The sequence below is a fragment of the Coptis chinensis genome, chromosome 9, assembly GCF_015680905.1.
Source record: "Coptis chinensis isolate HL-2020 chromosome 9, ASM1568090v1, whole genome shotgun sequence".
In the NCBI taxonomy this organism is placed as follows: Eukaryota; Viridiplantae; Streptophyta; class Magnoliopsida; order Ranunculales; family Ranunculaceae; genus Coptis; species Coptis chinensis.
Genome location: NC_141464.1, coordinates 82,796,105 through 82,822,536, shown reverse-complemented (window position 1 = coordinate 82,822,536; position 26,432 = coordinate 82,796,105). Strand labels below are relative to the sequence as shown.

The 26,432-nt window shown below is 38.4% G+C and overlaps 3 protein-coding genes and 1 pseudogene across 4 annotated transcripts; 1 reads left to right on the top strand and 3 right to left on the bottom strand.

The window, feature by feature from the left end:
* On the top strand, window positions 1-9,002 carry LOC147478789 (protein ROOT HAIR DEFECTIVE 3 homolog 2-like; annotated as a pseudogene). The gene is made up of 22 exons (XR_015207527.1): window positions 1-292; window positions 712-778; window positions 1,149-1,261; window positions 1,555-1,624; window positions 1,757-1,820; window positions 1,915-1,980; window positions 2,066-2,113; window positions 2,208-2,270; window positions 2,357-2,413; window positions 2,875-3,033; window positions 3,127-3,195; window positions 3,287-3,378; window positions 4,413-4,491; window positions 4,958-5,123; window positions 5,340-5,464; window positions 5,602-5,863; window positions 5,945-6,041; window positions 6,170-6,343; window positions 6,428-6,532; window positions 7,228-7,322; window positions 7,443-7,539; window positions 8,366-9,002. The product of XR_015207527.1 is annotated as a protein ROOT HAIR DEFECTIVE 3 homolog 2-like (transcript).
* LOC147478788 (glutathione S-transferase F9-like) lies at window positions 8,975-10,355 on the bottom strand. The gene is made up of 3 exons (XM_086582278.1): window positions 10,005-10,355; window positions 9,661-9,709; window positions 8,975-9,550 (listed from the first exon to the last, which is right to left on the bottom strand). Exons 1-3 carry the CDS (start codon window positions 10,149-10,151, stop codon window positions 9,111-9,113), a joined length of 636 nt encoding a protein of 211 aa, XP_086438404.1. The 5' UTR covers window positions 10,152-10,355; the 3' UTR covers window positions 8,975-9,110.
* Window positions 10,356-13,099: 2,744 nt separating this feature from the next.
* LOC147478787 (glutathione S-transferase F9-like) lies at window positions 13,100-14,662 on the bottom strand. Its single transcript, XM_086582483.1, has 3 exons — window positions 14,176-14,662; window positions 13,832-13,880; window positions 13,100-13,721 (listed from the first exon to the last, which is right to left on the bottom strand). Exons 1-3 carry the CDS (start codon window positions 14,320-14,322, stop codon window positions 13,282-13,284), a joined length of 636 nt encoding a protein of 211 aa, XP_086438609.1. The 5' UTR covers window positions 14,323-14,662; the 3' UTR covers window positions 13,100-13,281.
* Window positions 14,663-19,881: 5,219 nt separating this feature from the next.
* LOC147478786 (glutathione S-transferase F9-like) lies at window positions 19,882-21,392 on the bottom strand. The gene is made up of 3 exons (XM_086584727.1): window positions 20,997-21,392; window positions 20,613-20,661; window positions 19,882-20,502 (listed from the first exon to the last, which is right to left on the bottom strand). The coding sequence occupies exons 1-3, from the start codon at window positions 21,141-21,143 to the stop codon at window positions 20,063-20,065; spliced, it is 636 nt and encodes a 211-aa protein (XP_086440853.1). The 5' UTR covers window positions 21,144-21,392; the 3' UTR covers window positions 19,882-20,062.
* Between the last annotated feature and the right edge of the window lie 5,040 nt (window positions 21,393-26,432).

The following is a 26,432-nucleotide window of genomic DNA, read 5'->3' as shown; positions in this document are numbered from 1 at the left end:
AATGTCAAAACAAAAAAAAATCCAACACCTCAAAACAAAACCTTAACACGCAAAGAATAAACAATCTTTTTTTTTTCTCTTTCTTTCTTTCTTTCATCTCTTTCTTGGTTTTTTTTTTGAAACGTTGTAGCAGTAATGGGGAATGAGGAGGAGGAAAGTTGTGTAACACAATTAATAGATGCAAGTGGAGAATTCAATATAAATGGACTTGAGAATTTTATTCAAACTGTTAAACTTTCAGAATGTGGTCTTTCTTATGCTGTTGTTGCTATCATGGGCCCACAAAGCAGTGGTTAGTCCTTCAATTTTATCATTCCGGGTTTCATTTGTAATGATTGAGTTAAAGTTTTAATCTTTGGAGGTTTGTTTGTGCATTTAATGTTGATTTTTATGTTACTATTAAGTTATAATGTTTTTTTTCTGTTACTGTATGATTATAATTTGCATGATAGAAAAGTTTATGTTTTGAGGAACAACATATTGTGAAGAAATGTATGGTCTTATTGCTTTATCTGTAAAGTACCAGGAAAGTATGTAAATTACATCCTAAAAATGATAAGATTGTTACTTGTTTCACATTGTATGGTCTTTGGGTTGACGTAAAAATATGATAAATAAGTGTATTTTAGTATTGGTAATATTGTTATATTATTTGGAGATGAAGTGGAGTTTTATTCACCAAGAGGATGACCATTTGTGTTTTTTGAATAGGGAAGAGTACTTTGTTGAACCATCTTTTCCATACGAATTTCAGAGAGATGGATGCATTCAGGGGGAGGTTAGTATTATTTTTTGTTTTAAATTTTTATTATAATTTTATTTTGGTAATATATTTTATGCAGGATTTTTTTGGTGACAAAACTCCTATATAAAATTGTCAAACCGTCTTGGACCAACACAAATGTAGTTTTCGATTAGCCTGTTACTATCTTTTAAGATATGTAAACAAAAGCGTATAGTTGAGAGTAGGTACTGATATACAGTTGTGATTACCAGAAGTGTAGGAACCCTCGTTGAGGGAGTTCCTAGAAAGAGATTTGTTTTCCTCTCATTAATCTAAATATAAATGCATAGAAAAAATCTCAAATGTTTTTCGAATTTTAATCTAAACTACAACATATTTCTATGATAATTTACTTTTGTTGCAGGAGTCAAACAACCAAGGGAATTTGGATAGCGAAGTGTGTTGGCATTCAGCCTTGCACAATTGCCATGGATTTGGAGGGTACTGATGGGAGGGAAAGAGGCGAGGTGATTATCTGTCCATTAAGAATCAATATTCTTTTCTTTTTAGACGAATAGAAAATATGCTTGCAATGGACTTTTTGTGTATCTAGGAGGTTTGGACATTTAGTAGATTTGATGATACATTTCTATTAGGAAAGCTATTGATAGATGAAATCATATTTGGTTTTCAAAAATTAAGAGCTACCAATTCCCAGGAAGAGAACAACTTATATTGTTCGACGGAAGGCAACCTACCTTCTTCAAAATTTGTCACATGAGATAGATTTTTTTAGTTGCTTAATCAACGTTTGATTTTTCTAATTTCAGGATGATCGACATTTGAGAAACAGAGTGCCCTCTTTGCTTTGGCCATTGCAGATATTGTACTTATAAACATGTGAGTTCCTAAGTAGAATTTCAGCTCATAAATTAGGACTTTGGGAGACTCAGTTTCCCCTACGTGGAGAATAGAGGCCTTTAATCGAGCTACTTTATAATTCGTTTGACTGAACAATGTGACTGTCATTAGGTGGTGTCATGATATTGGTCGAGAGCACGCAGCTAACAAACCTCTATTGAAAACAGTTTTCCAGGTATTCCCTAGCATAATGTTTTTTATGATTTTTTTCCTGATTTGACACTCCGATTTTCCCTTTAATATTGAAAGTTGTTTGTTCAATGGTATAGGTCATGACGCGTTTATTCAGTCCTCGCAAAACAACACTTCTTTTTGTTATTCGTGATAAAACAAAGGTTTGTGATCAGACACTGTCTTTTTCAGATATCATGTTCTTTTGCACTTCTTGTTCCTTTATCCTGTTTGTAATTGTTTATGTAGACTCCACTTGAACATTTAGAGCCAGTTCTGAGGGATGACATACAGAAGGTATACTTGTCTATGTATTGTAGTCATTCTGGTGCCTTTATTGAAGCTTCTTCCTTTTCTTTTCCATTAAATTTTATATTAACCATTCATGCAGATATGGCATTCTGTTTCAAAGCCCAGTGATCATAAAAGCACTCCTCTCAGTGAGTTTTTCAATGTATGGCAATGGAGAAGTTCAAACTTTTCAGTCAGAATTAGTAAAAATGACTACTTCAGTTCATCTAACCCAACTTTTCTTTGAAGGTGGAGGTTACAGCATTACCTAGTTATGAAGAGAAGGAAGACCAATTCAAAGAGCAGGTGGCTCCTCATATACCGGACTTTTATAACCTCTCTCTGTTTTTATGTTTTAAAAGAATTTATGGGAGTACTATCTTAAAGCCCTAAGTTTATGGGTTTTCTTTATCTTTACTTGACTAGGTTATCTTCTAACTGGTGTCATTTTCATCAGCACCCAATGTCTGATCCAACAAATAACTAATTTGTCGTTTTATAGTTTATACCTATGTTACATGGACATGCCATATTTTGAAAAAAACCCGTGTCGGATACGTATCCACGTGTCCATGTCGGACACATATCAGACACATTGTATGTGATTTACCTCAAATTTTGATATTTTTCCGTGTCAGACACTTCGTATCTGTGTCTGATACGGACACACCTATCCGTGTCAATGTAACTTAGGTTTATACAAATATGTTATTACTTTTTAGAAGTTTACTGGTGGGAGTTGATAGATTTACACGTGTCTAATGCAGGTGGCAGTCTTACGGCAGCGGTTTTTCCATTCCATTGCTCCACGGGGTCTCGCTGGAGATAGGCGTGGGGTTGTTCCTGCGTCAGCGTTTTCTTTCAGTGCACAACAAATATGGAAAGTTATAAAGGAGAATAGAGACCTTGACCTTCCTGCTCACAAGGTATTTAAGAGTTACATACTTTTCTCGTCTTTTTTTATGAAATGATGTTTTACTATTTTTAAGCAATCAATATCATTTTTTTCTGCTACTTAGGTTATGGTTGCCACTGTTCGGTGTGAAGAGATTGCGAATGAAAAGTTCAGTTGTTTGACTTCAGATGAGGTAACCGATATATCCAGAATACAATTATAAGTACTTAATTGTTATTTAGTAAGCTGTTAGAGGACTTATAGCTTGTCCTCATATTCTTCAGAGTTGGTTGGCACTGGAAGCATCAGTTAAAACTGGCCCAGTATCAGGCTTTGGGAAAAAGCTAAGCACCATCCTCGATATTCATCTTTCAGAGTAAGGACATCTTTTTCTGGCCTAGATATGCTTTACGTTGTTGGCACTTCTTTCTTCAATGTAACTAACAGAAAGCGTAGGAATTTAAGTTCGTAGGTGGGTGTCCGTTTATACTTTGTAGGGGTTTTGAAGGGAAAATATAAAGTTTTGGGAAAGCTTTCAATAATACTTCTCAAATGATATTAGTGACAAACCAAATTGCACTATGTATATAAGAAATAAAAACAAAAAGGAAAAAGAACGCAAAAAAAAGAATTAGTGACTGAGACACACGTGGACCGCCGGAAGGCAATTGATATAATGCCACATAATAAAATTCGGTGACTGATATCTGTGATATGCTTTACTTCATGACAATAGATGTGCAGCGGCAGTTCAAAACTTCCCTGGTACACCTTAGATTGCGTTCTCTTGAGAAATAGTTGTAAGTTTACTACGAACGCGTAAATTTACTGGATAGAATGTTCATGTTGCCACTCTACTGACGATACCGGATCAACCTAAATTCCTCTTGGCCAGCACATTGGCTAAAGGCCTTGTACTTCTATCTACGAAATTTAGGGGATCAGGGGACTCTCCCACGGATAGAATTCCTACGGCTTGACAGCAAAGTCAGCTTTAAAAGGAAATCTTGATACTAACAATAATTGAATAAACGCAATGAAACGACTAAGTTTGTTTATGTACTACTACTACTCACCCGCAACTATCTAAACTACTTTAAAAATCGCGACCCTCATCTACAGTCCTGCAATAGTGAAAAATTAATTTTTTATGTATCTCTAAATCTCTTGGTCACTTTTTTAGGACCTTTTTGTCCCTGTTTGAATTATTAAATTTCAGTGTTTGCTTTTGTCAAATATTGTAATATATATCGTATTGTAAGGGTATAAAAGGAAATATAGGTCGGCTACTTTTACAGCTGTCTAGACATTTTTTTGCTACACGTGTTACTCTCACATGCACTAAAACACGTGCTTCTGCATGTGCATCATACTAGTTATATTAAGATCATTTTTTTATATCCCTCCTAGATATGACAAGGAGGCGATCTACTTCGAAGAAGAAGTAAGGAATGCGAAACGACAACAGTTGGAGACGAAGGCTTTAAATGTAAGGATATAACATAACTCTCTCAAACAGATCTATCCTGGTTTTGTCACTTGGTGGAGAATCCTTCATATTTTATTTATCGGTTAATTTATTTCCAGCTCTGTGCATCTGTGTTCATAGTTTTTCTCTTTTCCATGTAAAAAAGTTAATTGAGCTTCTGAATGATTAGTCCGTTTGTGTGTCTCTGCTTGAGATGCTTCTGTCATGAACTCCTAATGACGTTAAGGAACGTTTCTATTCATTTGTTTCCACAAATTTTGGAATCCTTGTGCCTATATGTTTGCATATTTTCTGTCATTTTATAATTGTACTGCTGAGCAAAGTGGGTCTGTGTTACTTTGAGCCCTACGGGAACTCAATATAAATAACGTGTTTATCATTGAAAAAAAAAATTGATGCAGAAGGTTTGTGTGTTAATAAGGATTTGTGTGTTGTAGCTTAAAGTTGTCTCTTCTGTATTGTGCAGTATGTGCAACCTGCTCACCAGTGCATGTTGGGGCATCTAAGGTCTAGAGCTTTTGAGAATTTTAAGAAAGGACTAGAACATTCATTTAACAAAGGAGAACCATTTGCTGCATCAGTTCGTGTGTGTACCCAGTTTTGCATGTCTGAATTTGATAAAGGCGCTGCAGGTGGGCTTAACTCAATTGCACAGTTATCCACATTGGTACCTTATAATGGTCATTCTGGGGCTATAGACAGTTGACAAACTTCTTTACAACCATAAGTTGTGATGTCCAATGTTTGTTAAATTGTGAAAAAGTTTCCCTTGAAATATTAAATTATGTTTGTTATGTTGCTGATATATACATGCTTAATATCCAGCTCATTTGTGTTTTGATTTCCAGATGCTGCCATACAGCAGGCCAACTGGGATCCTACAAGAGTCAGAGAAAAACTTCGACGTGATATAGAAGCACATGCAGCATCTGTGCGAAGTGAGAAATTGTCAGAATTGAAAGCCAAATATGAGGTATTGTGCCTAAGATCTCATTTTTGTAACTGCTCCAATTAGTATAAGTAGCCTGTTGAACCCATAGACATATCGTCCTTGATACACCTGCTACTTTTTGACTGGAAATTCATCAAAGATGTGTTTGCGATTTGTAGAAACAACTCAGTGAAGCACTCATTGAACCTGTGGAATCCCTATTAGATGTTTCTGGACGAGACACTTGGGCATCAATTAGAAGACTACTTCGACATGAAACTGAGTCTGCTCTTTCAAAGTTCTCAACATCACTCTCTGGTTTTGAGCTGGACCAAGCAACTTATAATGAAATGGTTCTGGATCTCTGACAGTGCGAAGAAGCATTGTGGAGAAAAAAGCAAAAGAAGAAGCTGGGAAGGTGCTGACCCGAATGAAGGACAGGTCCCTATTTTCATCCTCTGAAACTTTGTCTGCTTTGTTTTTCCTTTATTTTGTTGGTAACCATCTTTTTTTCATGTTTAGGTTTTCAGCAGTGTTCAGTCGTGACAATGATTCAATGCCAAGGGTTTGGACTGGGAAAGAAGACATTAGAAAAATAACAAAAGACGCACGTGCTGCGGTATTACTATTCTGAATACTATTCTATAATTACTTTTAGGCACAGGATTTTGAGATTCATAATCTTCTGCATTTGGTTTTACTGTCTTCCTGTCCTTTTGTATTTAATGGTCGCTAAGCGTGTTGCAGTCCTTGAAGATTTTGTCTGTAATGGCTGCGTTAATTTTTTTGGATGAGAAATCAGATAAGATTGAGAATGTACTCTTTTCTTCTCTAATGGATGGAACTGTTTCTGTTTCTGGGTCTCAACAGAGCAGTGTAGGAACCTCTGCAGATCCGCTTGCCTCAAACACATGGGAAGAAGTATTATATTCCTTCCTTTTATGTTTTCCTCTTTTGGTAATAGTTCCTGAGTATTGTTTCTAAAAAAAAATTCCTTCAATGCAGGTCTCCCCAAAGGATGTGCTGATTACTCCAGTGCAATGCAAGGCTTTGTGGAGGCAGTTTAAGACTGAAACTGAATATACAGTGACTCAAGCTATTTCCTCACAAGTATGTTACTTCTTTTGTACAGTTGTTTGGTTGTATTGAGCCGATAATCCAAGGCATAATAACGTTAAGGAGAAGGGATGTGGCAAGTGCTGTTAATATTTTTCGAGCGCTAATGGTATTTGTTTCAGAAGGGTAACTCGCTTCAGTCTATTTACCTGTATAGCACATGGAGTCTTGATTGTTTTCTTGGCAATAGTCAAATTGTTTTCTTTGAATACTTTTGTTTGGGTGGCTTTTTACATGTTTTTCTTCACTGGTCTTGTTAACGTACTTCCAAAACAACCCTGTGGGGTGGGGTGGGTGGGAGTTGGGATTGGGGGGGGGGACTCATTCAAAAACTTGAGGATTTTTGGAAATTTTGAAAGCAAAAGTTTTTATGTCCACCACAGCAACATGTGCACTATCTCTCCTCAGCGTGTGGATGTTGTTTTTTGCCTCTGTTCTGCTCTATTCTTTACGTACTTTGTACTTGTACACTATGTGATTGACTGATGAGTGAATCCCTGTCTTGTTACAAAATTCACACAACTTTTGGAGTGCATCAATCACATATGATCCATGCACTCTCTTCCTCAGATTTTTGGTTTCCCTCCCAAAAGTGTATCATCTACTTGGTACTTTCTTTTCTCGGGGGGAATATATTGTTCTGTATGGCTGGCTGCTTTATGTAATATATCTTACTTTGTTATCTTCAGGAAGCTCACAAGCGAAGTAACAACTGGCTACCTCCTCCATGGGCCATCTTGGCGATGATTGTTCTTGGATTTAACGAATTTATGCTCCTATTGAAGTAATTACTTCTAACCAAGTTATCTTAATAGATATAATGAATTGATGTTCATGGTTCAGTTGAAGAAAATCTAGTCACTTATAACCTCTAGTTACTTGTATTCTTTTGCTGATGAAACAGGAATCCTCTTTATCTCATGGTAGTCTTTGTTGTTTACTTATTGACAAAAGCCATATGGTCACAACTTGACATTCCAGGGGAGTTCCGCAATGGCACCGTGAGTATCAAGCACTGGGTTTGCTAGTTATCTTGTCTATATTTTTCTTCCATATTATTCTAAATTAAGGGTGTAGGACAGTAATGTAAAAGGAAAATCAGACGTTATGGCAGTAAATCTTAAAAAAGGGGTAACAGATCACTATATTGGCATCTTTTGAGTGCAAAGGAACAGACAATGCAAAACTGCAACGCCTTCTGTAAGCTATAGTTCTCATGCAATTAGCGACTGCAGAATTACATTAGCAGTAGATTGCAATATTAGCTGAGTGATAGTAGATGCATGCTATACACATGGTCTTAATGCTTGATTGTATTTCTACATTAACCCAAACCTTTCCATATTCACAAGACTCTGTATGGAATTTGACTTCCAGTAGACCAGTACTTCAGTGAATAGTAAATTATTCCGACTTGCATCTTTCATTGAAAAATGTGTGCTTACTGTTTGAAATTATAATTTTCAAAATCTTGATAAATAAGTCTATGAGTAGCAAAAAGTTGTAAAGACATTTTAACTTTGACTTGATATCTATGCACTGGTGAGAAATGGATTTAATTTTAAGGTATTTGTCTATATATCTAATCACTTGAAAGTTGAAACTGCCAACGAGAGAAGTGAGGTTGGTTAGTGAAACCATTGTTGGATGCATAAGAGTTCAAAACGTAAGATATAAAATAGTCATATTTATGTTCATCAAAATGAGGTTCATGCCTCCATGCTGTGTTGGATCCATTGTAGATATAGATTTTTAATCTTTCTTGCTGGTGTGTTTTAGCAAAGCTGATGCAAAAAAACTAATACACTTGATGTGGTGTTGGTGCAGCTGTCAGGGCTTCTTTCAATTTCATCGAGGTTCCTTCCTACTGTCATGAACCTTCTGAAGCGACTTGCCGATGAAGGCCAAGGACATCCAACTACTGAACCACCTAGACCACCCACATCTTTGGCATCACAGAGTTTCAGAAATCAAACACAGAAACCAACTCCCCTGACGCAATCAATCCCTGACTCGTCTGTGTCTTCTGTTGCATCATCTGATAGTGGTGATGAGTGCACAAGTCCAATGCTGACACGTAGGCCAACAGTTAAAGATGAAGAAAGAGATCACACTTGATAAAAACAGTGCCCTGAAAGATCTGTATACCCTGGTGATTGGTGGCGCCTTCCTTCCATTCAAATTGATTTAACGCTCTTGCAAGGTTTTTGAAGAAATGCATTTTTTTCTTTCCTCTGTGGAGGAGAAAGTTCTTGGAGAATGGAGGGATCTTTTGTATTTGCATGTATCTGAAGAATAGAGTTAGGTCTATAAGGTTTGTATACGTCATTCTGTTATATATATTAGTGAACTCTGCTGTTAGACTTGCTGTGAGCCTGTGATAATGTGGAAACGGTGTTAATAATTTGTGAACAACATGTTAATAACAATTCTGAGTAGAACAACTTTTTATTTTATTGCTTTACTTGGAGGCTTAAAATGATGTTTGAAATTTGATAAAACAAACAAAGAAGTGCCTGTCCAAAAACGATCAAAGAAAGAAACCTAGCATTCTTATTCCACATTGAGGCCCTTAGAGTTGGAGAACCTTATTCCAAGATGGCCTGCTACTGATATCATCCCACCAAGCACTCACATGCTTCCTATCCCTTATCATGTAATCCTTCCCAATATCATTCACCAAATACTGTGTGAATGGAAGGTGCGAGAGATCAGCCAGGCTAAAGAAATCCCCAGCTAAGTACTTGCTCTTTGAGAGCCTCTCTTCATAAATGTCCAACACCTTCGCAAGCTTCTCTTCACTCTCTTCAACAAGTTTCATATCTACCGGGACACCCATCTTAGGGAAGAACTTGAGGTGCACAACTAGATTATAAATAGGTGGATGGTAATTCTGCCCTTCAACTTCTAGCCATTGTTCAACAAGGCCCCTCTCCTCAACAGTCTTCCCTAGCAGCTCTGTCCCTTCTGACTTGTACTTCTCGGCATAGTATCTTATAATTGCTCTTGATTCTGCATATTTAAAACCCAAGCCACCCTTTAGTACCAATCGAAATGTCGTAAAACATATGCAGAATGGCCATCTTATAGTTCTTGTGTGGTGGTTTACGATATGAGCTTACCATAAAGTGTAAAATCTCCATCTTCTATAACAGGTACAACTCCAAAAGGCTGCAAGAATGGACATTATAAATCGTCAATTCACTGCATCCTATGTATTAATTTGTTGGTTGTGGAGTACTTGAAAGGAGAATTAAGAGCAACTTGGAATTCTACAAGTCACTAGAACACTCCTATACGACTACGAGTGTACCAAAAATTATAACGTCACCATATAACATGAACTATGTTGACATATTTTTCTTTGCATAAACAGATCAAATAAGATCTTTAATAAGTAGTCACTCACTTCAACAGAAAGTTAATCATACAAAGAGTTAAAGAATGGACCAGAAAAAAAATGTACCTGTAACTTGAGGAATTCAGGATCTTTGTGTGCTCCATTCAACATATCAAGAGGTACAATCTCATAATCAATTCCCTTCTCGATCAAGCAAGCTAGAACTCTCCTAGTTGCTGAAGCAAAAGCAGGACCATGCACCTTCACCACCATGGTCTATGACTTGTGTGTGCTGTAAGAAACTCTAAATCAAATAGTATATTAGAGAAAGATTGACTGATGGGCTGATTTATATAGAAAATAGGAGCATGTGTGCCACTGGCTTACTGCTCACCTAATATTCTTACAGGAGTGAAGCAAGAATCTCGTGGGACATTTTGATTCCTTTTGACTGCTAGCTATAGGAAAACATTTTGATTCATAGAATTTTAAGAAACTTATTTACAATCAAATTACTAATTATTAAATTCACATAATTTTTAGGTAAAAAATTTCCAGAACATCTTTACATAGTTAGATTATTTTTTGTCCATGATAAACATAGTTAGATTTTAAATATTCCGTGATATGGAGATATTCTGGAAATATTATATTAACTCCAATAATAATGATCTAGTCACTGTATTCCAATAACTGTCTCTCATACTCCAACACCATCAGCTCATTTCCCTATTACACGACCTTAAATAATAGTCAACAGTGTCTGAATCATAGTCGATATTTAAAATCTTTAGTATTTGCAGAACAGACTGTGTCGGAAGATAATGATTTTTGTTGTCGATACTTGAAAAACTGAAATTTTCGTTTTGAAATGCTGATCCAACAAGTCAACGTATTTGATCAAAAGCATTATAAACAGCAACTTATCAATAGATTGTGTGGTGCATTGGCGTAAATAGCTTTCCATATACTCACAATCAAGCACAATTCGAATGTGTTGCCTCTATAGCTCGTTGACATGAAAGAGTTCCTATCAGTTAGCGTGGTCTCTACAGCTAATAAATAAGTTCCTATCAGTTATGGTTCAGATCATGTTTTACTATAAGATGATAGAACCACTCTAGTGGTGTCAAATGGGCCGGGCTGGGCTGACTCGGCTCTCAAACAACGAAGCCCTCATGCTTTGAGGGCCGGGCTAGCTCTACCCTCATTTGTTTTGAGGGCCGGGTTGGGCCGGGCCAATACTTAAATCTTGAAGCCTTTACCCGCCCTTCAACCCTCTCGAGAGGGCTTGAAGGGCCGGGCTTGAGGGCCAAACGTGAGAGTTGGATACTATGTTATACATTTGATTTACAAAATAAATTTATAAACATTAGTTAAAAATGATAAAATTGAATGCACTTCACAATTAAACCTTCAAACTACTAAAAAAAACGTGGTAAAGTTGTATTAGTCAATTAAGATTAACTAAATTCATTTCATAAAATATTATAATGAAATTATAAGGTTGACAAACTTAAGAGATAAATATTCATTTAAGTGATTTGTAGTATATTAATGCTAAAATGAAATATATTGTACGAAGATTTATTAAATACTAGGGTATGTCCATGCCTACGGCCTGCGAGACCTCGACGCGCCTGCGGCACTACCCCGATAACTCATCGCGCCTTTGTTGCAAAGCATACACGCATTTTAGGCGTAAAATATTCGGCGCAAGACCAGCGAAACAACTCAATTTATAAGTCCAGCCGCAAGGTCATCCTAATTACCCATTATCTATAAGCCCAAATCAATTGTAGGCCTAACAGTTTATGGGCTAGCCCAACAATTTATAACCCCAACCGTAATTGTTGACTTTTGGTTGATTTTTGGACAGATCCCATAGTATTGATTACACTTAACAAAATTATACAAACTCTCCAAACACTTGGATCTACCATGTCACAACTTACTAAAAGACAATGACAACCACTGGATGGAGGCCCTACAGGCCCTACACCATTGCTTTTTATTATATAGATATATGTGATGAATGTTGAGGGCTTAATGATAGCCGGGCTTAAAAAAATGCTTAAGTTTCAAAGTCTAGGCCCTTACCCTCCCTTAAAAGGCTTGAGGGCCGGATAGACCCAGCCCACAAATGTGTGAAGGCCTAATTTTGAAGGTTTTTTCAGCCCAATAGCCGGGTTGGGGCGGGCGGGCTGGGGGCTTGAGAGCCATTTTGACACCCCTCAACCACATCTAATAAATCAAGTATCACAATACAAAGACTATAATTGCTCCAAACTTGGTATTGTGATGCTTGGATTTGAAGTACCAAGACCCAAGACACGAGTTGTTTGAAAAGGTGACATGGAGTGGGCCTATGTAAAGCACCCGTACTACATCATGAAAAAGGGTTGAATATGTGTGGTATCACATAGAAAAGCAGGATTGGAACAAGCCCTTCAGCAAAATGTTGAAAGGCTAGTGGTTTGCTCAGATAGCAAGAGCATAGTCCAGGATCTTAATGGAGAATCTGCTAATGTGTCATGGAGTCTTTTGGGTTTTTTGCACGAGATTAGGAATCTCAAACTATCTTTTAGCTACTGCAAGTTTGTTTATTGTCCTAGGGGCTTAGGAGCTTGATTCAGCATGCACATCTCATGACTGAATCAGCCAAGTTTAATTTATCGTCTGCTAGTAGTGATAGAGTTCCCATGTCGGTGAAACTCTGCTTCTATAACGTCCAGTCTAGTCTGTATAACCTTTTTTGCTATCTGTTAATGCAATGTTTGTTTCAAAAAAAAAAATAAGAAAAAGAAAAACAAGAACGATGGAAAATTAGATAGGTGCAACACCTTTCAAAGAGTTATCAGTTATCACAACTGACAATTTTGACACGACACTATACAGCGAGGTGTTGCAGAATGCAAATCGTGAAAGGAGTTGCTATGTACCAATCCCTTAGATAAGAGGTGAGCACTTTTACTTGGTAGACTTCACTTTAGTCCATGTCCACATTACCACGGTTTTGGAAGAAATGCATTTTTCTTTCCTCTGTGGAGGAGAAAGTTCTTGGAGAATGGAGGGGATCTTTTGTATTTGCATGTATCTGAAGAATAGAGTTAGGTCTATAAGGTTTGTATACATCATTCTCTTACATATATTAGTGACCTCTGCTGTTAGATTTGCTGTGAGCCTGTGATAATGTGGAAACAACATGTTAATAACAATTCTGAGTAGAACAACTTTTTATTTTATTACTCTACTTGGAGACTTAAAATGATGTTTGAAATTTGATAAAGAAGTTGAACAATCACCAATGATTTGCTTACTATCAAAACAAACAAAGAAGTCCCAGTCCAAAAACGATCAAAGAAAGAAAGTAACCTAGCATTCTTATTCCACATTGACGCCCTTAGAGTTGGAGAACCTTCTTCCAAGATGGCCTGCTACTGATATCATCCCACCAAGCACTCACATGCTTCCTATCCCTTATCATGTAATCCTTCCCAATATCATTCACCAAATACTCTGTGGCTGGAAGGTGTGAGAGATCAGCCAGGCTAAAGAAGTCCCCAGCTAAGTACTTGCTCTTTGAGAGCCTCTCTTCATAAATGTCCAACACCTTCGCAAGCTTCTCTTCACTCTCTTCAACAAGTTTCATATCTACTGGGACACCCATCTTAGGGAAGAACTTGAGGTGCACAAGTAGATTATAAATAGATGGATGGTAATTCTGCCCTTCAACCTCTAGCCATTGTTCAACAAGGCCCCTCTCCTCAACAGTCTTCCCTAGCAGCTCTGTCCCTTCTGACTTGTACTTCTCCGCATAGTATCTTAGAATTGCTCTTGATTCTGCATATTTAAAACCCAAGCCACCCTTTAGTACCAATCGAAATGTCCTAAAACATATGCAGAATGGCCATCTTATAGTTCTTGTGTGGTGGTTTACGATATGAGCTTACCATAAAGTGTAAAATCTCCATCTTCTATAACAGGTACAACTCCAAAAGGCTGCAAGAATGGACATTATAAATCGTCAATTCACTGCATCCTATGTATTAATTTGTTTGTTGTGGAGTACTTGAAAGGAGAATTAAGAGCAACTTGGAATTCTACAAGTCACTAGAACACTCCTATACGACTACGAGTGTACCAAAAATTGTAACGTTACCATATAACATGATCTATGTTGACATTTTTTTCTTTGCATAAACAGATCAAATAAGATCTTTAATAAGTAGTCACTCAGTTCAACAGAAAGTTAATTATACAAAGAGTTAAAGAATGGACCAGAAAAAAAAGGTACCTGTAACTTGAGGAATTTAGGATCTTTGTTTGCTCCATTCAACGTATCAACATGTACAATCTCATAATCAATTCCCTTCTCGATCAAGCAAGCTAGAACTCTCCTAGTTGCTGGAGCAAAAGCAGGACCATGCACCTTCACCACCATGGTCTATGACTTGTGTGTGCTGTAAGAAACTCTAAATCAAATACTATATTAGAGAAAGATTGACTGATGGGCTGATTTATATAGAAAATAGGAGCATGTGTACCACTGGCTAACTGCTCACCTAATATTTCTACAGGAGTGAAGCAAGAATCTCGTGGGACATTTTGATTCCTTTTGACTGCTAGCTATAGGAAAACATTTTGATTCATAGAATTTTAAGAAACTTATTTACAATCAAATTACTAATTATTAAATTCACATAATTTTTAGGTAACCAATTTAATACAAAATCTCTGGAACATCTTTACATAGTTAGATTATTTTTGTCCATGATAAACATAGTTATTAGATTTTAAATATTCCGTGATATGGAGATATTCTGGAAATATTATATTAACTCCAATAATAATATAGTTTTCTAGCTTTATCCCCTAACTTAGGCCAATTAGCTTCGCCCCAAGTTCTTTCGTTTTAGAGGTTTACTCTCCAAGATTACACCACATCCAAATCAAGTATCTTATTTTTGTCGATGCGTGTAAAAAGACTTTCATTGTCATGCCCTTTTAATAGTTTTACTTTACCCCTGAACTTAAAGCCGATTAAAACTTTTATCCCCAAGCTCTTTCATCAGGGTTTACCTCCGAGCTTAGGACAATTAGCTTTACCCTCCTAATTCTTTCATTTTAGAGGTTTACCCCCAAGACCACAACACATCCAAGTCAATTGAGTTTGACCGTAATGTTTTTGGTCAAGACAAATGAAAAGACTATAAAACCCTTTTCTAGTTATAATTACATAAATACCCTATGACTTTGGCAAATACAAAATTAGAATTCAAATCATCTAGGACACATGACACGGTCTTGTGAACTATATCCAACGGTTATACACCATCACTACTATCTAGGGGTGCAAACGGATAGGTTCGGATTTGGATATGGCTATATCCGAATCCGAATCCGAAAATTTATATCGATATCCGAACCCGTATCCGAATCCGACAAATATTAAAAAATTTATCCGAATCCGATTTCAGATATCCGAATCGGATATCGGATAATATCCGATCCGAAAATTAAAATTAATTAAAATTTTATTTGCTTTGAATAATTCATTTTACCACTATAAAAACTAGTATAAATATATATATTTATCATTTATTATTATTATTTTGTTATTACAATTTTATATTATTAGTTTATAATTTTATATAATATTTTATATAATAAAAAATAAATAAATAGATTATATATTTTATATATTTTGTTATATACCAATCCTTATCAAATGACATCCATACTCTTAAAATGGTGTATGACTGTCAGATAGAGTTCACAAGATCATGACATGTGTCATAGATTATTTGAATTCTAATTTTGTATTTGTCAAAGTCACATAGTATTTATGTAATTATACCTAGAAAAGGGCATTAGAGTTTTTTCTGGGGGGTAAACCTCTAAATGAAAGAACTAGGGGGGTAAAGCTAATTGGCCTAAGTCCTGGGGGTAAACCTCTAGATGAAAGAACTGGGGGATAAAGCTAATTGATCTAAATTCTGGGAGTAAAGCTATAAAACTATTAAAAGGGCAAAGGGCAATGAAATCTTTTTACATGCATTAACTAAAAAGATAACAGTTGACTTGAATGTGGTGTAATCTTGGAGAGTAAACCTCTAGATGAAAGAACGGGGGTAAAACTAATTGGCCTAAGTTCTGGGGGATAAAGCTAGAAAACTGTAATAATATGATCCAGTAACTGTATTCCAATCACTGTCTCTCATACTCCAACACCATCAGCTCATTTCACTATTACACGACCTTAAATAATAGTCAACAGTGTCTGAATCATAGTCGATATTTAAAATCTTTAGTATTTGCAATTTTGCATAACAGACTGTGTCGGAAGATAATGATTTTTGTTGCCCATACTTGAAAAACTGAAATTTTCGTTTTGAAATGCTGATCCAACAAGTCAACGTATTGGATCCTTATCAATCGATTGTGTGGTGCATTGGCGTAAATAGCTTTCCATATACTCACAATCAAGCACAATTCGAATGTGTTGCCTCTATAGCTCGTTGACATGAAAGAGTTCCTATCAGTTAGCGTGGTCTCTACAGCTAATAAATAACCTATCAGTTATGGTCCAGATCATGTTTTTCTATGGATTATAGAACCACTCAGTAGTGGTGTCAAATGGGCTGGGCTGGGTCGGGCTGGCTCGGCTCTCAAACAACGAAACCCTCATGCTTTGAGGGCCGGGCCAGCCCTACTTTCACTTGTTTTAAGGGCCAGGTCGGGGCGGGCCAATACTTAAATCTTGAAGCCTTTACCCGCCCCTCAACCCTCTCGAGAGGGCTTGAAGAGCCGGGTTTGAGGGCCTAACGTGAGAGTCGGATACTATGTTATACATTTGATTTACAAAATAAATGTATAAACATTAGTTAAAAATGATAAAATTGAATGCACTTCACAATTAAACCTTCAAACTACTAAAAAAAACGTGGTAAAATTGTATTAGTCAATTAAGATCAACTAAATTCATTTCATAAAATATTATAATGAAATTATAAAGTTGACAAACTTAAGAGATAAACGTTCCTTTAAGTGATTTGTAGTATATTAATGCTAAAATGAAATATATTGTATGAAGATTTATTAAATATATATGTGATAAATGTTGAGGGCCTAATGATGGCCGGGCTTAAAGAAATGTTTAAGTTTCAAAGTCTAGGCCCTTACCCTCCCTTAAAAGGCTTGAGGGCCTGGGTAGACCCAGCCCACAAATAATGAAGGCCTAATTTTAAAGGTTTTTCAGCCCAATCAATGGGGGATTTTGACACCCCTCAACCACATCTAATAAATCAAGTATCACAATACAAAGACTATAACTAGCCATGCAGCAGGCGACGTGGTCGGGCTGTTATTCTTAAACCCATCATGTGCGGGCCTATATTTAAGGGGAAGCACTTGGAAGTTTAACATATCCATATCCAATAAGTAATACATATCATGATCCATTAACTAATCCATATCCATATCTATTAACTAGGGGTGGGAATTTGGCCCTAACGACCCTAACCCGACCCGACCGACCGGGACCACAAGCCCTATAAAGCCCTCACAACTAAAGCCCTCACAGTTTAGGGTAGGGCGCCCTACCTAATGCCTTCTAGAGGCGGGGGGGCTGTGGCTAAGATTCTAAAACATAGGCTCGACCCTAACCAAGCCCTAACCGCCCCTATTTCATACTTTCATTTATAAATACACATATCTATAATTGTCCAACTCTTTTGTTAAATATTTTCAATTAAAATAACATTGTCCTTTTGTAATTTATCACTTACACCCAAGGATGCTTCCAATAACTTGTTTTATATAACAAAAACTTTAACTTACAGCCTACATGTGAAGAACAATGAAAGCACTAAATTTAATAAAATAAAGACTTTATTCCCTTGATCATCAAGTCAAAGTCCATAACTTATTATACCAATTTCTTTTTCTCACTTATTTCTTATAAATTATATTTTTATTCACATCCAAGCCAAGTCTAAAACTAAAGATTTCCTTCCACACCATTAAAGCAAAATCTGAGGCGGACATTTGTAACATAAAACCAAAACAACCTTTGTCGAGGAAAAATGACATTTGTAATCTCAAACCTTCTCCATCACTGTTCAAAAGCCAATATTTTCATTTCCATATACAAAGCTTGAATCACTTTTAAATTAGAAAAAAGGTAATATTATATTTGTTTGAATCTATTATAGAAATAATTTATGATATTACAAATAGTTTAACAACTTCCACCATTTAACCAAAACTATTATGTTTCTTCTTTATATATATTACTTTCTTCCTTTAAAATGATAATATAATTATTTGTCATGTATTTCAATGTTAAATGTAATTTTAGTGAGGTTTGAGTCAAGAGGAAGAACAAAATAGAAACCTCACGACTTGATTCTCATTAGATTGTGGATGTGATTTTAAATTTTGACTTATCACGGGATTATTACTTAGATTAGTTGGACTTTGAGTTTGTAGATTATGTGACATTTTTGTAATATAAATGAGTTTTAAACCCGATGTAGAAAAAAAAAATATATAGGCCGGCCCTAAAGCCCTAACCCTAAAAAGCCTTTAAAGAAATTTGGGGGTCGTGGTCGAGCTTGAGGTTTCGACTTGTGACCCGGCCCGACCCGCCCTATGTCGACTTTAGGGTAGGAGACCCGACCCTAATATCTTAAGGGCTTTAAATGTTTAGGGCCGGGCTAGCCCGACCCGGCCCATTGCCCACCCCTACTATTAACTAATACATATCCATATCCATATCCAATAACTAATACATATCAATTAACTAATCCATTGTTTTTTAGAATTTGTTTTTTTTTATCCCATGCGGACATTTGAAATAATGAAATAATGCGTAGCTTTGTTTTTTGTTTTAGCATAACACATGAAAGGACAATTTTAATTTATATTAAATTAGATAGCAGGCCAAATTCAGGGTTAGTTTGGTAAGAAGGCAAGTAATTATTTTTCAAATAGAGACTATTTTAAAAATTTTGCTGATGTGGCTCACTATGAGCATCTTGGGAGAAACGGATATTAATATAGATAGGATTGCTCGAAACTTGGTATTGTGATGCTTGGATTTGAAGTACCAAGACCCAAGACACGAGTTGTTTGAAAAGGTGGCATGGAGTGGGCCTATGTAAAGCACCCGTACTACACCATGAAAAAGGGTTGAGTATGTGTGGTATCACATAGAAAAGCAGGATTGGAACAAGCCCTTCAGCAAAATGTTGAAAGGCCAGTCGTTTGCTCAGATAGCAAGAGCATAGTCCAGGATCTTAATGGAGAATCTGCTAATGTGTCATGGAGTCTTTTGGGTTTATTTTTTGCACGAGATTAGGAATCTCAAACTATCTTTTAGCTACTGCAAGTTTGTTTATTGTCCTAGGGGTTAGGGGCTTGATTCAGCATGCACATCTCATGACGACTGAATCAGCCAAGTCTAATTTATCGTCTGCTAGTAGTGATAGAGTTCCCATGTCGGTGAAACTCTGCTTCTATAACGTCCAGTCCAGTCTACAATGCAATGTTTGTTTCAAAAAAAAAAAGAAAAAAGAAAAACAAGAACGATAGAAAATTAGATAGGTGCAACCGTGTAACACCTTTCAAAGAGTTATCAGTTATCACAACTGACAATTTTGACACCACACTATACAGCGAGTGTTGCAGAATGCAAATCGTGAAAGGAGTTGCTCTGTACCAATCCCTTAGATAAGAGGTGAGCACTTTTACTTGGTAGACTTCACTTTAGTCCATGTCCACATTACCACGGTTTTGGAAGAAATGCATTTTTCTTTCCTCTGTGGAGGAGAAAGTTCTTGGAGAATGGAGGGGATCTTTTGTATTTGCATGTATCTGAAGAATAGAGTTAGGTCTATAAGGTTTGTATACATCATTCTTTTATATATATTAGTGACGTCTGCTGTTAGATTTGCTGTGAGCCTGTGATAATGTGGAAACAACATGTTAATAACAATTCTGAGTAGAACAACTTTTTATTTTATTACTCTACTTGGAGACTTAAAATGATGTTTGAATTTGATAAAGAAGTTGAACAATCACCAATGATTTGCTTACTATCAAAACAAACAAAGAAGTCCCAGTCCAAAAACGATCAAAGAAAGAAAGTAACCTAGCATTCTTATTCCACATTGACGCCCTTAGAGTTGGAGAACCTTCTTCCAAGATGGCCTGCTACTGATATCATCCCACCAAGCACTCACATGCTTCCTATCCCTTATCATGTAATCCTTCCCAATATCATTCACCAAATACTCTGTGGCTGGAAGGTGTGAGAGATCAGCCAGGCTAAAGAAGTCCCCAGCTAAGTACTTGCTCTTTGAGAGCCTCTCTTCATAAATGTCCAACACCTTCGCAAGCTTCTCTTCACTCTCTTCAACAAGTTTCATATCTGCTGGGACACCCATCTTAGGGAAGACCTTTAGGTGCACAATTAGAGTATCAATAGGTGGATGGTAATTCTGGCCTTCAACCTCTAGCCATTGTTCAACAACCCCCCTCTCCTCAACAGTCTTCCCTAGCAGCTCTGTCCCTTCTGACTTGTACTTCTCGGCATAGTATCTTAGAATTGCTCTTGATTCTGCATATTTAAAACCCAAGCCACCCTTTAGTACTAATCGAAATGTCCTAAAACATATACAGAATGGCCATCTTATAGTTCTTGTGTGGTGGTTTACGATATGAGCTTACCATAAAGTGTAAAATCCCCATCTTCTATAACAGGTACAACTCCGAAAGGCTGCAAGAATGGACATTATAAATCGTCAATTCACTGCGTATTAATTTGTTTGTTGTGGAGTACTTGATAGGAGAATTAAGAGCAACTTGCGAGGCTGCCCAATATGAAATATGAAGTAGACGGGGCACTATATTACCTAGGAATTCTACAAGTCACTAGAACACTCCTATACAACTACGAGTGTACCAAAAATTGTAACATTACCATATAACATGATCTATGTGGACATTTTTTTCTTTGTATAAACATATCAAATAAGATCTTTAATAAGTAGTCACTTCAACAGAAAGTTAATCATACAAAGAGTTAAAGAATGGACCAGAAAAAAAATGTACCTGTAACTTGAGGTATTCAGGATCTTTGTGTGCTCGATTCAACAAATCAAGAGGTACAATATCATAATCAATTCCCTTCTCGATCAAGCAAGCTAGAACTCTTCTAGTTGCTGCAGTAAAAGTAGGACCATGCACCTTCACCACCATGGTCTGTGACTTGTGTGTGCTGTAAGAAACTCTAAATCAAATAGTATATTAGAGAAAGATTGACTGATGGGCTGATTTATATAGAAAGTAGGAGCATGTGTGCCACTGGCTAACTGCTCACGTAATATTCATACAGGACGTGGGACATTTTGATTCCTTTTGACTGGTAGCTAGCTATCTATTATAACCAACCAAAATGATGGTGAAGGTAACATGGATATGTGTGGTATCACATAGAAAAGACAGAACTGGCTGTTGGTTCCCAATTTTTTTATTCATTAAATTATTTGGAGACAGCTTGGAAAAGGGGAACAAAGAATATCTCTAAGAAGATTACCCTATCTTATCTCTATGGATCACCGAAAGAAAAACAAGAACGATGGAAAATTAGATAGGTGCAACCGTGGTACACCTTTCAAGGAGTTATCAGTTATCAGTTATCAACTTATCACAACTGACAATTTTGACACGACACTATACAACGAGGTGTTGCAGAATGCAAATCGTGAAAGGAGTTGCTCTGCACTCACTTTAGTCCACGTCCACATTACCTACTGACCATCGGTGTTACCTAAGCCTAGATTTTGGTTTGGACCTTTTGAAACAACTTGTCGACAGTATCTTTTTTTGCTCTTCATTCACACACCCAAACACATATATATAGTTTAAGTTCAAGTGCTATATATCACACATTAAGGGGCTATTTGTTTTTTTGGGTTAAGTTATAAGAGGGTCTTATAAGACCATGTGTTATAAGAGGGTCTTATAAGATGGTCTTATAAAGTGGTTTGTTTTTAATTTTAAGTTCCTCTTATAAAGACTTGTAAAATAGAAAAAAAACAAATACATGACATCTTATAGATGGTTAATTGACAAATATAACCCTACTTTACATCACATTTAACTTGAATATATTAATTTGAAATAAACGTATAGTTTGGTTTTCGATTTCAAATCAATTTTGATAATTAGAATATCAATTTTAGGAAACTACCTTAATTGGCGGTGGTAGTGGTAGTGGTCTTAATAGCACGGTGGTGGTGGTAGTGGAGGTGATGATATTGGTTTTAATAGCATGATGATGGTGGTGGTAGTAGAAGTGGTGGATGTCTTAATAGCACGGTGGTGGTGGTGGTGATAGTTTTAATAGTACGGTGGTGGTGGTAGTGGAGGTGATAATATTGGTCATAATAGTACGGTAGTAGTGGTGGTGGTGGTGATAGTCTCTTAATAGTTCGATGGTAGTGGTGGTGGAGGTAATGATGGTGGTGGTAGTGGTGGTGGTGATGGTGGTGGTGGCAGTGGCGGCAGTGGTGGTGGTAATCGGTGGTGGTTAGAGTAATAGAGTTATTTGGAAAATAAGATAATGAAAATGGAAGAAGAGATAAATGAAATTTGGGGTATATGGGCCGGAGGTGTTTGAGTCATTTTTCAAGTTATAAGACTTATAGAATTGAAGTAGATCTAATTTTGGTACTTATAGAATTGGAGCCTCTTATAAGACATTTCTAGTAGAATGCCTCTTATAAGAGGCAAAAAACAAACAAAAAAAATGTCCAAAATCACTGGGCCACATCTTATAAGAGGTTATAAGACCTCAAGGTCTTATAAGAGGCAAAAACAAATGGCCCCTAACACTTCACTTCATCAACTTTACTACAACTGTTCTATACGTAAAGCTTTACTTGAAGTGTGTTTTGGGATGACTACTATAGTTTCTCCTAAGGAGAGTTTAAGTTGTGTACTGAGTGTAAAGGAGCGTTTTGGTTTTCTCCTAATTACTACTAGGATGAACGGGAAGGGTTAGGATTTTTGATGTGGACCGAGGTCATTTGTGAAGTTTAAGCGCCACGTATCTTCTCGTTTTTCCTTTTTACGGGGAGAGAAGAATCAGTCGGCGTAGTTCCGGTGGGTGGTATTTATAGAGTTTTGAGAGAGGAGATCCTTCCGACGTGTATTCTTTTGTACAAATGTAGGGTGGAGATCGCGGATGAGTGTTAGGTTGGATCCATTTATGATTGGGGGTAGATCACGGTAGTCCCTATTTTCGGTGTTGAGATTACCACTAAGATATTGGCAATCATTACCCCGGTGTGGGATGTGTTTCTATCAGGGCGTTCTATATTGATGAAGTGTTAAATCTTGAGATGTCTTCGTTCGCACCACCTACTCGAGCTACTCGAAGGTCGGTCTTGGAGGTCGCCTTGGATTAATCTATGAGTGCTGCTTTAAATTTTGTTCTCGAGTCTGTCTTGGAGTTCGCTATCTTGGTTCGCTTATGCTCCCGCGAGTCACGATGCCCTATGAGGGATATCGCTCCCCCCTGACCCTACCGGTAGGGGTGTTGGTGTAAGGGGAAAAGCCTTTCTTCTTGAGAAAAGAGTCGGACGGCGTGGTGGAGCGTGAGCTAACATGAGTGGATGAACCGGTGGTGGAGCGCCACTTTTGAATATTGTGGCCTGGTGGTGGCTGGCGGGGAAAAAGGTAGTTGTATCTTACGTGCACGTGAGAATCGTAGCGGTTGAAGCGAAACGATGTCAGCGTTATCGCGGGGGCTTTGAAAGGGCGATGTCTTGGAAACGTGTGCGGGCTATAAGCGTAGGATGTAATGATTACTCCTTGGTAGCTGAGCGGGCGGTTTATACAAAATCAGATTTGGAATCTGAAAAAAGTTGCCGTGTTTTTTTCTTCTTCAAAGCGCCCCGACTAGGGTTTTCGGTGAGTGCTCTGTCATTTTTTTTCCCATTTCCATTTGCTTTCCTCTGTCCGGTTCGTTATTTTAAGTAAGTAGGTTATTGTAAAGGCTATAGGGTTTAGAAGCTGAATCTTTGATAGAAAAGGGTTGTTATAATGTCGATTCGATGACACTTTCGGTGGGAGGAGGTCCAGAGATATCTTTGAGTTGTGGAGAGAGTCACGAGGATGAAGAATCGGTAAAGTGTTGGCGTGGGGTTGAGTTAGAAGAAGAAGATAGGATGGGGGGGTAGCGCCCGATCTCGGTCGAGGAGATGGCGTGGCTAATACGTCGGTCGAGGGGAGAGGTCGGCATCAGCGATGTGCCCCCTAGAAGAGTGAACCGTCGTCTTTGCTAACTCTTCCCCGGTGAGGCGGCGTATGGGATTAATGTCACGACACGGAGATATCTGACCACGGCCCGAAAGTGAAAATGTTAAGTAGTGAGGAGTATAACCCGCCCGAGCGGTGGAGTTATAATCTGTGAGGGCCCGGTGAGGCGCGGATGCACATACCGTTCGAAAGCGGTATCGACTTCTTGGCGCTTTGTTGGAAGTCGCCCTGTCGGTTCGTGGGTAACACGGCGATTATTTAAGGTGTTCGACCTCTTTGAAGCGAGTGGGGAATATGACATAGGTGTATCGATATAGTGGAGCACTATGTGATCGTCGATCGGGGAACATGAACTTTAGCTTGCAAACCATGGCGCAGCGTTCTGCGGTGTCGATGGAGTAAGCAATGAGGCTGGACTAAGAGACCGTTGTTGCTAGTTGGCAATTCTTGTGTGGCGGGTGTATCGCAAACTAGGATTTGTAACATATCCGGTGGGTAGGAATACTTTTACATTTGTTATTTTTGAGCGTTTGATAGCCGCTGCTCTAACAGTCTTTGTTTTGCTTTAGGCTGCGAGTTTTACGTGAAGCGTGAACCGATCGTGGGGAGATAGAAAGATTCGCTCGGTGACTCGTCTTTGAAAAACAAAGCGAAGTTGCCGAGGTTGCTCATTTCTTTGAGGAAAAGGGAGGGGCTGCGATCCGGGAGAAGAGGAAGGTACAAAAAGGCGGGCTCTAAGTCGAGCGCAAGCGAGGGTGATGGAGAAGCGTACAAAGTGATCGATAACCACGAGGAGAGGCGGAGGTGGGGGGCAAAGGCGGCTGTTAGTGGGGAACCGCAGGAGTTTGGAGGATCGAGGCGGTCGGCTGAATGGGGTTCGATCGAGGCTCTGTAGAGTTGGAGCCCGGTGGTTTTATTTGCTTCGTGCTAGGGGCGGGTCGGAGAGGAGGCCGCTGATGCCTCTGGCGGGGCGGGGCGAGCTGCGAAAGTAGCTTCGACATGCTCGTGAAGATGGTGCTAGCGCGGGCGGATCGATGGTGGGTGGTGGGGCCGCGGTATCTCGCCGTAGTGGAGCCCGACTGGCGCGGGTCATGGACTTGGCCACTTTTGGAGTGGGGTCCGGTTATCTGCGGCTGGGGCCGCGATCGATCCGGTGAAAAGGCCAAGGCCCCACGTAAAGGCTTAATCGAAAAGCGGTGGCGCGTCTGGACGATCTGGAAGGACATTTTGTCTATCCGGGCGAATGGGCGCATGGCCTGCTTGAAAGCGAAGCGGCTAGCGCCGGATCGATAAGATAGCGGGTTGTTTGCTAGAACAAATAGCTCACGGATGGCAACCATGAGAGCTAGAGATGAAGGGTTAGCCCGACAACTTGAAGCGAATGGAAATTGCGCAATCGTGGTATGCCTATAACTTCATCCCGAGGTACTTGCTTGCTTATGCAAATTGTTGTTGTGCTAACCATGTGTATGTTCGTGCGGTGGTGGTGGGATTCGAAGTTGAAAGAGATCGCATGATTATTGAGAATCGGATAGGAAATAGTCTTTGAAATTTGGGTGAGGAGCTGAAAAATGTCGGGCGCTTCATGAGATGGGAGCGAGGCTGGAAGATTTGAAGAGAACTCGTGAAGCGTTGAATCTGGCCAAGATGTTGAAAGATCTGAGCCGGAAGATTTGAGGCAAAAAGCTAGAAGAATTTGCTGAAGATAATGTCGCGAGCGCTTACCGTGGAATTGGGAGAATTTGAGCGACGCCGCCTTTGCACCAAGAAGGTTGCTTTCGGGGCGCTTAATCGGGCCTATATGACCGCGGCTGGGCCTTGAACCGTTGAAGCGGAGGCCGACTACAATGCCTTGAAGGAGGAACACGCCCATTTGTGCGTCCGTCCCCTCGGTGGAGGAGGTTCAAAGGGGATGTCGGTGGGGCGATTGCCTCTTATGGCGTGCTGGCGGGGTGGCTCGAAATTTGAAAGCCGTTGCACACGATGCGATGATGAGCTTAGAGTTGGATGGCATAGCGATCATTGTGGACGGGAGAATTCGAGGTCGATGAAAGCGTTTGGCGTGGAGGAGTAGTGAATGTGGTGGGGATGGCCGAGTTGTAAAATTTGTTCTTTGTCTTTTTATCGGCTTATGTCTTTGATCTGATATAGGCCCCGGTTTTCACAGGGTAACACAGGCGGTTCGCCTTTCTTATGTTTATTATCTTGTAATACGAACAAGTA

What these genes read in the sequence shown, in the direction of transcription:
- LOC147478788 (XM_086582278.1), bottom strand. Translation starts at nt 10,151, where the DNA reads ATGGTGGTGAAGGTGCATGGTCCTGCTTTTGCTTCAGCAACTAGGAGA. An exon ending in CTGAATTCCTCAAGTTACAG is followed by an intron (nt 9,710 to 10,004) that starts GTACATTTTTTT and finishes CCATTCTTGCAG; the next exon opens with CCTTTTGGAGTTGTACCTGT. An exon ending in TGGAGATTTTACACTTTATG is followed by an intron (nt 9,551 to 9,660) that starts GTAAGCTCATAT and finishes TTAAATATGCAG; the next exon opens with AATCAAGAGCAATTATAAGA.
- LOC147478787 (XM_086582483.1), bottom strand. Translation starts at nt 14,322, where the DNA reads ATGGTGGTGAAGGTGCATGGTCCTGCTTTTGCTCCAGCAACTAGGAGA. An exon ending in CTAAATTCCTCAAGTTACAG is followed by an intron (nt 13,881 to 14,175) that starts GTACCTTTTTTT and finishes CCATTCTTGCAG; the next exon opens with CCTTTTGGAGTTGTACCTGT. An exon ending in TGGAGATTTTACACTTTATG is followed by an intron (nt 13,722 to 13,831) that starts GTAAGCTCATAT and finishes TTAAATATGCAG; the next exon opens with AATCAAGAGCAATTCTAAGA.
- LOC147478786 (XM_086584727.1), bottom strand. Translation starts at nt 21,143, where the DNA reads ATGGTGGTGAAGGTGCATGGTCCTACTTTTACTGCAGCAACTAGAAGA. An exon ending in CTGAATACCTCAAGTTACAG is followed by an intron (nt 20,662 to 20,996) that starts GTACATTTTTTT and finishes CCATTCTTGCAG; the next exon opens with CCTTTCGGAGTTGTACCTGT. An exon ending in TGGGGATTTTACACTTTATG is followed by an intron (nt 20,503 to 20,612) that starts GTAAGCTCATAT and finishes TTAAATATGCAG; the next exon opens with AATCAAGAGCAATTCTAAGA.